Source organism: Rosa rugosa, chromosome 1 (genome assembly GCF_958449725.1).
Source record: "Rosa rugosa chromosome 1, drRosRugo1.1, whole genome shotgun sequence".
Lineage (NCBI taxonomy): Eukaryota > Viridiplantae > Streptophyta > Magnoliopsida > Rosales > Rosaceae > Rosa > Rosa rugosa.
In genome coordinates, this window is record NC_084820.1 from 40,907,742 (window position 1) to 40,921,141 (window position 13,400).

The window sequence follows — 13,400 nt, forward strand, 5'->3', positions numbered from 1 at the left end:
ATTCTTACTTCCTTTGGGACGTCCAATTTTCTTCTTCTTCGGTGAAACCAAAATCTTACCATTCTTATGCTGTAGGATCAATGAGACATCCTCTCCTACCTCAAGCGACGAATCAGGCAATGCCAAGTATTTCTTCCCAAACCTATCCAACTTTGTGATCCCAGTGACTCCATTTGCATGGAGGCAAACATCACATGGCCAATCTCATGCATAGTCATCGTAGCAGCAGGAACCACTTCTAATGAAAAATCACTAACCCCACCCTGAACCACAGGAAGTTGCATACCACCCCCATCTTTAAGACCAGGTAGAGTGTTTCCCAAGATAATGGGAGTTCCCACCAACTTGGATCCCACGGCCCCGAGTGATCTCAAAACCTCCTGGCCTCCCTTCCCAGCGGGAACTTCACCCTTATTATTCGAACCCGAGCCGTTCTCCAAATTTGGTGCAGCAGAGCTCCTCGGCATCCAGTTCTCAATCTCCAACACACGGCCAGACCCCACCGGTGAACGATGACTCGCTGACCCCGAGGTTAGAGACAACCCAGCCATAGCAGATGTTGGTGGAGAGGCCTGAATCACCGCCTTCTCTTTAATCAACAACTTATCACACCCGAGAGCATCATGGATGAACAAACCACAGTCCCGACAAAAACCCTTAACCTTCTCATAAATGAAGGACAATTCCGGCTTCACCACAGGGGAAAACTCGATGACCTTCCAGGTACGGATCCGACGTCGAACGTCAAAAACAATCTTGACCCGCTGCTCCTCCTCCTTTCGTTTAATAGCGTTCTGATCCACCCGGACAGTTAACCCTAATGACGCCCCCACCAACTCGAGTGCCGTCTTATTACGAAGAGCAAAAGGAAGACCCTTCACAACAACCCAAGTCTCCATTGTATGCAGCGACACAGTCTCCACCGGACAGAGGCCATCATACGCACCCACCACCAGCATGGTATTGCGATAGAACCAAGGACCCCCATGCAATATACTATTCCGCACGGCTTCACTCTCAAACTGGAAAACAAATCGCTCACCGGCATCTTGTATAGTGATTCCTGATCTAAGGTGCCAAATAGCAGCAATGGTTCCTTTAAAGCCTGGAAGCGTAGCTTTTGGGGCCAACAGACGGCCAGCCATGAACCAATAGCCACCATGGAACGCAGTAGCCCCTGCCTCCCCCAGCGTAACCAAAGACGAGTCCATGTCGATGACCGACGCAGGAAGCCCATCCACACCGTCTGCCATCAGGGAGAAAGAGAGATCGAAAACACAATCGATGAAGTTTTGGTAATTTGTCGATGGAGAGACCACCGAGAAACCCTAGCAGAGACGGCTAGGTCAATGTTTTTTGTCCTGTCACAGAACAAAAGAAGTATACTCTAGGTATACCAATGTTGGGAAAACTTCTAATGAGGACTACTAAAATGAAGACTTCATGAGGATTTTCTAATCAACGGTTCGGGAGACCCACTTTTCAATCACATTATTGCAAATTAACCATTAGATGTTTATGTAGGCATGAGTAGATTACTTTTGAATTTTTTTTTCCAATTGACGAAACAAATTTGTCAAACCTGAACCGTTAATGTTTATAAATGATAAATCACAATTACGAATGTCTTAACAATATTCAATTTGGTTAAAAATTTACATAAATAATTAATACATAAATTTCTAAACATCTAATTAACAATTAATACGCGGAAATGTAATCGAAAAGTGGGTATCACAAGAAAGTCTTTATGAAGTCTTCATTTTAGTAGTCCTCACATTAGTGATCCTCATTAAAAAGGTCATCTCCATACCAATGCAAACCCACAGCATCACGCTAGATTGCTAGAAGAGTTACCTGTAAGGTTTTATGGACTTGTCAATATTCAAACCAAGGAAGCAGCAACTTGTTACTTTAAGTACAGATAGACCTGTAAATGGACCGGATTTGGATCGGATCGACCTAAATCCAAATCCGTTTACTTAAAAAAAAATTCGATCCAAACCCGCTCCGTTAACCCGGCGGATCGTTGATAGCTCGATCCAAATCCGTATCCGCCGGGTTAACGGATACCCGATCCGCTAATCCGACCCGTTATAATTTCAAATATTTTAAAATTTTAAATAGTAATATTAAATTTATATCATGATACCTCATAAGATATTAATAAAATATTAAAACAACATGAAAAGTATCACCAAAAGTAGAATTATATTATCAAAATTCTTAATGCTTCTTGGAATCTTGGTTGATAGACTGTCCCTTAGATTTCTGCAAAAAAATTGTATTAGAAATTCTTCATATTTTATATTTTTAAAAAATAATAATATATTAATAAAAAACAATATTTTATTATTACAAAAACGGGCCGGATCATTAACGGATCGGATCGACCTAGATCCGTATTTGATCCGTTAAATAAACGGGTTAACGGATTCGGATCATTAACGGATCAACGGATCAAAACTTTCGATCCAAACCCGTCCAATAGTCACGGATATGGAGCGGGTCCGGATCAAAATCCGATCCATTTACAGGTCTAAGTACAGAACAAGCAATTGGATTTAGCAATGATGTTTCAATGTGTATTCCTAGTTCATTGAAGGAAATCATTCATTGAGGACCATGCCTTATTACATTAGGATTGATATGATTCTGTACATGAACAAGGAATGTTGTTCCTATTGCTAATAGGTATAGGAAACCTTTATGGGAGGGTACCTAACTAGTTAGCCTATATAAGGAACCACTTGGTCCCTGCTCTAGCTATCAACAATACTCGAGAATACATTGCTCTGCCCATTAGAGAACTCTCAACAAGGATAGCTCAGAGGAGAACCAACCAAGTGTACCAACTCATTAGGATCAACTTGAAATCTTCCACAATGGCTTCAAACCCAGGTATGTCTGTGTTCTTAAGCTTGAGTACAAATCTGCATATACATATACTTGGATATATATTTGATTTACATTACCTAGTGATGAGTAAATAAAGTTGGGATTCTACCAAGAACAGAACCCCAAAGCTCTTCCCTAAACCCAGGATCAGTGGCCTCTTCCGACCCAAGCTCCACCCCCGGCGACGGCGATGCCAAGGACAACTCCGTAGCCAAGAGCCCAAGACTGCCGGGCTTGTGGTCTTCTCGGGCATCGCCATTAGTATTCTCAAAGCCGCGCCTTAAACCCTTTTAACAAGAGCACAACCACTCAAGAAACTCTTCACCCACTCTGACTGTGAGTCAACTCAGCTCCCATCAGAGCCTCAGCAATCCATTGTTGTCAAGGCACCACCGCAGCCTACTGAACCTGTACGTCGTTGCTTTGATCTCTCTTATTTACTGACATTTTGTTGTTGCCCATTTTAGTTTTTGTTGCTTTTGGGATCTATTTTGATGATATTCTTGCTTGAATTGTTGATCTGTTGTTATCTCAGTCGCCTATCATTTGAAAATGAAACCCATTTGTTTGATGCATTTGAATTTGGAGGCACCAGTATTCATTGCTTGTGCACTTGATCGATTATCCTTGGCAGAAAATCATGGCTTTCAAGTGTTTAGGAGTCTTGCTGGGTATTTTATAAATGTACATTAATTTCATTTGTGGATGTTGTAGAAAATCATTACCAGCAATGCCAGCATGGACCAAAGTGTGCCAGACACACCGGAACCGCTGCACAGAACAATAGATACTGAGAAAGGAGATACTCTTTGGGGGCTCTCTAGAAGATATGGGGTACACGTTTTCTGCTCTTTAATTAATTTTTGATACATGAATGTTTTATGTGAACATTTTTCTTTGAGAAGTTTGCAAGTAAAAGTACTTCTTGTAGTGTTTATCGGTGATGACTGAGAATTGAGGGGTAACTGGGTAAGGATCCTGCTTAGTCATGTTTGCTAACCTCAGATTGTTTGAAGTATATTGTATAGATGTTGGAAACACCATTAGGTTGTTTGATAAATAATCACATACACTGCTAGTTCTCCAGAGACTTCATGGCTGCATTTTGGTAAAGTTCATGCAATTTTATTCTTCAATATTGTGGGATTTCATGAAGAGTATTAAGGAAAACTAAGAAATGGCACAATGAGTGAAAAAAATGCAAATATAATTCATTCAACAACGATGATGCAGCTGACTGGATTAAGAAAGTTGAATTTTCTCTTGGTTGCTAGAACAATATGGTGCTTAACTTTGCAGGAGTGCAGCCACATATGTGAAATATTAAAGGTTGAGACCATCTAGATCTGTTTTGCCATTTGCAAGACTTAGTTCAGTTGAAACAACAATGATACAGGAAACTTACTTTAGTGCAAAAAACAATGATATGGTTTATTGTATTTGTTAATGTAACTGAAGGTGAGATCCATGTTTGGTGGAACTCTGAAGAACTAACAGAAGTAATCATGTTTGCATGCCCAAGTATATTTCTTTCCTTGATTTTACTGAAGTGTTGCAACCAGTACGAAGTAATACCATTTTCCTATTTTTATTTGGCTGTTGCGAATTTTATTTTATGGATACAGTTGCATCTTTGCTTTCAGTTGATATATTTGTTCCATGATATATCTATGTATCAATTGACGAAATCAAAGAGGCTAATGGTATTAAAGGGGACACCATCTCCGCTGGCAAGAAGCTCGTCATTCCATGAAAACTTATTCTCTGTGTCTCGGGTTAGTATAGAGTGAAAGAAAAACTGGTTTTGAAGAATTCTCAGGAGGAATGTATGAGTTTCCAGGCTCTGGATTCACCCTCTTAAGACTGGAAAGCAAAGTGAGTGTAACATGTAGTCTTGTACTCTTGTAGCTTTGAAATTTCAATGGAGAAATCTTTTTCATCTGTTTGAGTGATTAAATTCATGTAGATCTCATGGCATTGTAACCACTTGCCTTGTGTTCTAATCAAATTTTAAAGATCTGTGGGACACTTGAGTGCAACTTCAACAAAGATATGTGTTTGTTTTTGTATTGGCTGGGCCAACAAACTCAACGATTCACTTCAGTCAGATTGGAGACTTGTATCTCACGACGCTGCTGAGCGAAATGCACAGCATGCTATAAAATTGGTTACCTTATGCGGTGAATAGAAAGAAAGAGGAAGATGAAGAGTGGTAAGCCCCTTATGCAGATAACAAGAGACACAATAGAGCCAAAATGAGACAACACAAAGTAAATGCATTTTTCAGGCACAAAGGGGGAGAGATCTATGACTTAAAGCAGGGATGTCAGCTTTGAACAACCCAGAAATTGCTAGGATGAGGAATTAAGTTGACCAAAATTGTATCGAGTTTACTTCTCAAACTGAAGAAATACCAATTTATCAAGTTTTAGCGGTTGTCACGTTTGCAATACCAATACCAAGTTAACAATTTAGAGTTATCATTCCCCAATAACGATACCCAACTTCTTCAGAGTTTGAAGAAAATAAAATTTAATTTTATCGCAAGTGAAAACCAAAATTCCAGACGAGTAACCACACATTAACTCAAGCTTTGACAGCACTTAAAAATTGAGGGACTCAGGTCATGAAGACTAATCATACTAATTCTGCAATCCTAATGGCCTAAGAGATTTGCTGGGACTTGTTAAGGATCACACCCTCATATTTGACCTGGAACCATTTCATGGAATCCTCCTTCGTGACCCTGTGCTGGATCCCAACACGAGACTTGCATCTACGACGACGACCCACACGATAACCCGGGCGCTCCAAAACAACATAGAAATCCATTCCATAAATACCAGTAGAAGGATCATACCTGAAGAAAAAGTAATTACTAATGAACAAAAGAAGCAAGAAACAGAGATATAAAATAAAAATGAAGTTAAGTAGTAACTAGTAACATCGCTCCACATGATCTATCATGCATGACTAAGAAATGTGACAAAATAGTTAAAAACTAGTTGCATACAACCAATTAGATAACAGTCTTCAAGTTACTCTGGGTTCTTTTTAAATCATTAATTCAACAGAAGAGTCTGTGAAAGGGTCAGATATTCCTATATGACAAATCCATCTACTACTAAAAGGCAGGAATCAGTTCCAAATAACATGAATATAAGTAACATCAACGTTTATTTTTTTTCTTTTTCAGAATAAAAGAACTATATTTAGACAAAAACAGAAAATATATACTGGACAAGAAGCCAACACATGAAAAAATTTACACATGGTGGATAAGCACGACTCAGATCTTTTGGGAACAGATAGATGCATGCAATTGTTAGGGGTATAAGAGACAGCTTACTTGATTCCCAGATCGATGTGCTCCTGGATACCAAAGCCAAAGCAACCAGTATCACTAAAGTTCTTTCGGAGCAACTCGTATTCCTTGACCTTCAACCCACTCTCCAGAAGTGACATGGCCTTTTCACCCCTGACAGTGACGTAGCAGGCAATCTTCTCATTACGCCTGATGCCAAAGCTCCGAACAGTGTACCTTGCTACATATCCAAAGAGCATTACATAAGAATACAAAATGCAGAACAATGAAAGAATAAATACGGCAACAAAATATATGGATGCCATCTAACATATACACAAGAAAATCTAGAATAAAGTAAAAGGCCCGGAACTAAGCTAAAAGATATTGCATTTGGCAAAGTTTTCTAAAGGAGGTAATAACCTCAATTCTGCTATACTCCTTAACAACTCATGGCCACAGCTCCACAACCTAAGGCCTTACACATCAAGTAGAATGCCTAAAATGTAGTACGAAATTAGAACAACCTTCTCTATGCATTGGAAATAAAGTAGCTAAGACTTAAAATTTCTTCTCATCCACTTGTCTCCTAAGCAACTCCAATCCAAAACCCACAAAATCTTTAAAATTTAAATAAATAAAATTATGATTGAATTTCAAATGCCTTTCTCAGGTGATGGGATAAAAAAATTGTTACCTTTGGAAAAAACAGGGGTTTGGCCACTGAGTTGCTCCAACACCTTTGAATAGAAAAAGGAATATATTTACAACAGCAGAAACAGAATTGAAGGCAAAGTGGTATGGGATTTGTGTGAGACAGTGGGGGTACCTTAGCGGCTCTGGTGAGTCGATCACCGCTCTCGCCCACAGAGATATTGAGGACCAGCTTCTGGACCTTGATTTCCCTCATGGGGTTCGCTAACTTCTTCTCCGAAGCCTGCATTTCAAAACCCCACACCACAGAGCAAGTTAACAAGAGAGAACGATGATGATGATGATACAGTAAGATACATGATAAAAACAGTGAAATCGATGAGAGAGTGACCATTAGGGCTTTTAAAGTTGTTGCCGCGAGAGGGGTCTGGAGAGGGGCGCAGAGAGAGGTAAGAACCCTAATAGTAGGAGGAGGAGGAGGACTGGAGGCAAAGGGAGCTAGGGTTTTGATGCCGAGTGTTTAAGTTCAATGTTTCTGCGAGGGACAAAATTACCCTCTTTCGAAACTAGTGGGGGTTTGCGAAGCTCGCAATTGATTTCGGGGTATAGTTGTCAATTCATTATTTTACCCTTCTATTTTCGATTGAAAGCTTTCATTTTCATTCGGGTTTGGCTTTGTGTTTGAGGGTTTTTATTTTTTTGGTAAAAAAAGGAGTATAATAAGCTAAAAATTAAAGCCCTAAAACAATGGACACTTCCAAGTTCCAACCCAACAGTTGCGCAGTCTCTTCCTAGTAAAAGATTCGGCCAATTCAGCTATAGCAAGAATTTTAAAGAGAGAGGAGAGTAGAACAGAGCGCAAACGCTTTCCTAATGTTGAGATGTAAAGAGGGAACCAGAAGAGGTAGTGGAGTAGGTAGAGTAGTTTGGTAAAAGCCAGCATAAACAATAGTACGTAGCGCATGACTTCCGGGGGCCCGTGACCAAGAGAAAAGGAACATCAATAGTAGAGCTCTTGGGCTTCACCATAGATAGGCCAGACAAGGTACCCTCAAAGCCTGACAACGAAAGATAAGACTTTAGGGACACGTTTACTTACTTGGAATGGAATGGAATGTAATGGAATGATTACGGAATAAAAACACCCTTGTGTTTACTAACATATAAAGGAATCGGAATGATTCCAGGTAAAAGAATTCCTGTGTTTACTAACACATGAAGGAATCAGAATTGGTATAGGTCCCACCTATTTATCAGGAATCGATTCCTGAATACTCAGGAATTCGATTACGAAGGGGGGAGATGGGTTTAGGAATCATTCCTCCGGAATCAATACCGATTCCTTTCTTCTCCCATTCCACTTGTCTCCGATTCATGATTATTTTCCATTCCAAGTAAGTAAACGTGCCATAGAAGAGGAAGCTGCAACCACCAGCCTCACTGTGGAAGGGGCACCCAAGTAAAGTCTCATCTTCATTTATGAGAATGTGTAAGGCTCAGTGAACCCTGATAATGTCAAAGACTGTTAACAAAAATCCAAGCCCCAATACCATGGCTAACATGTCTCGCTAGAAAAAGACATTCCCCTCATTCGTTGATCATAAGACCTTCATATCCCCATATATATACCCCATATTTACCCAATGCATGACTTAATTCAGATGAAAGAAAGAGAATTATAATTCAGGATTAGGAGATAGTAATAAAGAGGAAAAAATAACTAAAGGAGGAGAAATAGGAAGAAAGAGGGAGTCAGACAAGATCAGACAATACCGTGGAGGTAATGTTTCAATTTTTTTTTTTTTGGAATGTATATTGATATTATTATAGTCAATAGCCGTTTTTGGAATGTATATTGATATTATTATAGTCAATAGCCGTTAAAACGGTCTAGAGTCTAACATATACTTAAATAGGATAACATATAAGAATCCCAAAACTCTATCAAGTAAATGCAAATATGTTTTCAGCTCGCTAGTATAGCGAACTTATAGAACAAAGAACAACTCCATGTCTTCTAAGGAAAAAATAATTGACTAGTCTCCTATTAGCCTACATGAAATTGTGGTACCAGCAAAAAACTATTTCCTAGCAAACAAATAGGAGCAACTCCTTATCCATAAGCCGCTTGAAAAAACGCAAGTCTTATATCATATAATTACCAACTCATGTATAACTCATGATCCGAAATCGATTGGCCATGGACCATATATCGACCCAAAAGCCCAAGAAGATCCAATTCTTAGACTAGACCCACCCAAATCACTAAGTGATAAATGAGGGTGTCAAGGCACCTTCCTTGAATGCTCAAAATATAGAGCCAAACAGCCCAAATTTGAGTCTAGGCCAAAAGATCCAAGCCCAAACATGAGCAAAGTGAATAGAAGCCTTAGCCCTTTTCTGCCAAGCTGTCGCCACCACCGTCAAGCCTTCCGTTGGCCGATCCTTCTAGCACAGCATTCGACTCCGATAGAAAAGGACCTGTTGATCTGTCACTTGCCAACCCAACGCCTCCTCGTTTGCTTCAACCTAGGTAACAACGCCTCGCTTGATCCAAGCTGGCGACCCTTGATCTGCTGCACTTCGCCAATCGATGTCTCCGCCATTTCTGCTTCAGACCAATGAGAATCACCAGCCTCTGATTTGCTGGAAACCAATACCAGAACCACGAACCTCGTGCGCCTCCCTACTCAACCCCCGCCCTGTATTGACGACACCATAATCCAAACAGCCACAACCCGTCAAATGTCGTGAGTCGACGCTGGACATGGCGTAGAGATCCGCCATCAATGCTAGAGTTTCAACGTTTTGCTCTCCCTCTCTTGTGAATATTTTACTTTTGTAATGCTTTTTTTAATTATTTCATACATGAGAAAAATGAAAAAATTAAATAATTACAAAAATTAAGAGAGGTTTGCATAATTATAGATCTGAATACGATCATCCTTTAATGAATTAACATATAGTTCCTTAAAAAATAAATAAAAATAAACATTCCATTTTTGTACAATTCTTTTATATCTTATATATTAAGCCATTTCCTCTTAGGGTACAACGCATATGGAAATCTATTGTAAAGTTCTTAAGGAAAAATTGAGATTATTTCATAGTTTTAGATGTTTTTTTTTTTTGAGTAATGCCACAGGGGCGAAGTAATATATTCATCACAAGCCAGAATAGGCCGTTACATACCCTGCCGCCACACACGATGGTTTTAACGATGGCCGAAATCACCCAAAACTTCAAATTTCTTAAACCTTAATTAAAATTAAAACCAAGTATATAGACATGTAGACCTCAAAGAGTTGATCAAGTTTCATACCACACTTACCATCAACGGTGACCGGAGTCACCAGAAAACTCGCCGGAAGCACTGAAGCTTCCCTGCTTCCATTCTCCCTCATGCCTTATCATCTGGACAAACCAACACCGTGGATAGGTCAGTGAGGATGAGAGGCGCAACGATTAGGTCGGAATCGGAAAACCTCGCCAGAAACTCGTGAAGCTTTTAGGCTTTGATTCTCTATCATCGGAGCTCGTCTGTGAAAACTAAAGCCACAAGGATGACGGCGACGTCGAGAGGAAGAGAACAAGGCCGTTCGACGTCGGGAAGTGGCCGAAACACAGAGAAACTGCCGGTCACCATCGCCACTATTCGGGTCAGCACTGACTCGGTCTAGGTCTCGATCTAATGCGGCCCATCTATATATATATAACCAAATCGACGGTCCAGATTCAGCGGTGATTGAAACAGACGCTCCAGATTAAACCGCCTCTAAATTATATTTTAAAATAATTTTGGATAATACCAAGTTTCAAAAATCATTAGAAATAGCTTAGGTGTCCGAAAAATCCTCCAAAAATTCTACGAACTCGTAACGACCTCTAGCTTAATCCTACGGGCTCGAAAGATAAAATTTGGCAAACCAAAAATTGAATAATTGTCCAAAGCTATATAGAGTTTTTTTTTAAAAAAATCAATTGCTCCAAATTATTTTTTCTTTCAAAAATAGGAAACTGAAATTCTGAGATCTCACATGAATGATATTTCCTTAAGAGACGAGGGTATTTTTATGTGTACAAGGCTTGCTTCTAAGTGAGCTAGTAAAGACTGTAATAAGCTGCGGTGCTTGGGTAGAGAGTTGGTTGTTTCCTCGCCAATCTCTCTATTCTGAAGTGTTTGTAGTTTCTAGCCATTTTTTCTGGGGGTGAGGCTATTTCCACTCTACGAAATGCTTTGTTCACCCTACAATTAAACTTTTACCCTGAAACTTCTAATTTCACTCTCAAATAATTTAGAAAAGAAAAAAAAGATATCACTATTGAAAATGTAAAACTGGAAAGGAAAAAGAAAAAGAAAATAAGCACACCATCGTGGTGCAACCCCATGCCTTTTAGTTTTTTTTTTATTTTTACTTTTTCGTTTTTTTCCCTCTTCTCTATCTTATCCCTTCATCAGCTACTGTGACGTAGAATCAAACATGAGTCACATCAAGTAGAACAAAATAATACTAACCAACAATTCTTTTCACTTGTTGCTATAGCTTGAAAATTTCATCTAACTAATTGTTTGGTAGACTAGTGATGAAGAAGCTGAGATGATAATATTTTTTTTTTGGTATAGAAAGCTGAGATGATAATTGAGATGTCTGTTGGGTAAAATTTTATTTATCCATAAAATTGTCCTTAACTACAATTATTTTTTCTGTTAATAATTGTACTTGAGGACAATTTTGGGATTTTAAAGGAAAAATTTGATTGTAGGGTGAACAAAGCATTTAGTAGGGTGGAAATAGTCTCACCCTTTTTCTGGCTGTTGATCTAATGCATTCAATTTCTACTTCAAAAAAAAAATATGGAAATCTATTGTATCTGCCATTCTGGCTTTGGGATCAAATGAAATCTCTATTAATGTGTTAAAAAAAAAAAACCAATTAAATTTTTTAAATGCCAATGATACCCTCACATGATTATAAGCTGCGAACGACTAATTTCTTTATTCACCCTAGTTGCTCATTACACCCTACATTTTAATTTCAATTATTATATTTACTTATTTAACCCCTTTCTCTTTTTAGAAATATCCTTATATGACATATACAATTAAAAAAGATTTTTTTTTTTGACGAAAATCTCTCATTTAATATATACCAATAAAAAAGCCTATGTTTAAGGATATCTCTATTTGTGTTTGGCCCAAACTCTAGGTTACTTGACCTAGTGGTAATAGGGTTTAATTAGAAGAATCTAGAGATTATCTTTCCTTGTATGATTGAGATTCTATGCATTGTAATCCTCTATATAAAGAGGCCCCTATTATCAATGAGAATACACAGCGAATTCCTCTCAATTTCAGTTTCTCTACAACACGTTATCAGCACGAAGCCCTAACTCTGAAACCCTAAATTCGTAGCCTTCAAACCACAGAAACCACCACTGCCCACCTTGAAGCTCTCAATCCCAGGAACCCAGAACCGGCGGCGCCACCCCCAGAACTGGCCGGAATCTACCTGAACCGGCCGCCGGAATTGACTGAACCGGCCCTCAAGAAGAATCCGTCAATCTTTTGCCTGATTTCGCATCCTTCCCGTCCACCGATCACCGCCACATTTTGTCAGAAGATGCCACGCCACTCCAGGATCCAGGAACCGGTGGAAATTTTCCGGGAACTGGCCGGCAAGACCCCGAACCCGCCAGTAGATCACCTGACGTTTCCTTGCCTGTCTGCATCTGCCAGATTTCCTCCAATCAAGCCCAACCCAGTCAAACTGCAGCACAGCCCAGCGGATCCAGCCCTGCTTTCGGCCCAAAAAGCAATCAGACCCAGAGGCCCAGAAGACGGAAGTAAGCCCAGAAGCTTGCCACGTCAGCGTCCACACAGTCAGCGTCTAGTTAGCCTGCCACGTCAGCACCAGACTGCCACGTCAGAAGCCAGTGCCACGTCAGCAGGCCGGTCAACCTTTTTCCGGCCACTTTTTCGGCCAATTTTCAGGCGACTTTTCCGGCTACATTTTTTCGGCCAACTTTTCGGGTCAAGATTTCCTGCAATTTTTCAAGGTAAACTTTTCTAAAAGTTCCCGTTTTTGAAGTTTTTATTACTTTTCTCTTCTTTTTCTCGGGGACTTCCAACATCCCTTCTTCTCCCCCCATTTCTTTATTATAGGGGAGACCGAATTAAGCCGAACTGTGGGGGTTCGTGCTCACTCCAAGCTTGGAGCTTGTAGAGTCCTCCAAACTTAGAGTTTGTTGAGATAAAACGATCGACCGCAAACATCATTGTTTCAATCTAATCCAACCCCTCTTGGAATTGAATTTTTTGGAAGCGACTACGCTCGGAAATTCCTAATTTCTTGGAAGCGACTACGCTCAGAAATTTTATATGTTTTCGTGGTAGCCTTTCAAGCTCCGAAACTAACCCTAATTTCTTGTTCTCTTTCAGGATGAGTAACCTGAACAAATTGGACTTTGCTCCATTGGGAACAACTGGCTCTGGATATCACAGGTGGGTTTGTGATGTCCGCCAGCATCTCAAGGCTGATGGAAT

At 39.8% G+C, this 13,400-nt stretch overlaps 1 protein-coding gene and 1 long non-coding RNA gene across 5 annotated transcripts; one reads left to right on the plus strand and one right to left on the minus strand.

The window, feature by feature from the left end:
* The first annotated feature begins 2,978 nt into the window (after positions 1 to 2,978).
* Positions 2,979 to 4,837, plus strand: LOC133737478 (uncharacterized). Of its 2 annotated transcripts, XR_009859856.1 has the most exons (3): positions 3,169 to 3,308; positions 3,613 to 3,732; positions 4,542 to 4,837. It is a non-coding gene; the product is annotated as an uncharacterized LOC133737478 (long non-coding RNA). The 2 variants fall into 2 exon arrangements; XR_009859855.1 differs by having other exon boundaries at positions 2,979 to 3,308; positions 3,613 to 4,837.
* A 524-nt stretch (positions 4,838 to 5,361) lies between these two features.
* On the minus strand, positions 5,362 to 7,473 carry LOC133737486 (large ribosomal subunit protein uL5-like). 3 transcript variants are annotated; one of them, XR_009859857.1, is made up of 5 exons: positions 7,032 to 7,145; positions 6,900 to 6,942; positions 6,248 to 6,443; positions 5,454 to 5,758; positions 5,362 to 5,405 (listed from the first exon to the last, which is right to left on the minus strand). XR_009859857.1 is itself a non-coding variant. In XM_062165034.1 (5 exons), exons 1-5 carry the CDS (start codon positions 7,248 to 7,250, stop codon positions 5,563 to 5,565), a joined length of 546 nt encoding a protein of 181 aa, XP_062021018.1. In that variant the 5' UTR covers positions 7,251 to 7,473; the 3' UTR covers positions 5,362 to 5,562. The 3 variants fall into 3 exon arrangements, 2 of the variants coding, with proteins under 2 accessions (XP_062021018.1, XP_062021011.1); XM_062165034.1 differs by adding an exon at positions 7,248 to 7,473 and having other exon boundaries at positions 5,362 to 5,758; positions 7,032 to 7,139; XM_062165027.1 differs by having other exon boundaries at positions 5,362 to 5,758.
* Positions 7,474 to 13,400: the final 5,927 nt, after the last annotated feature.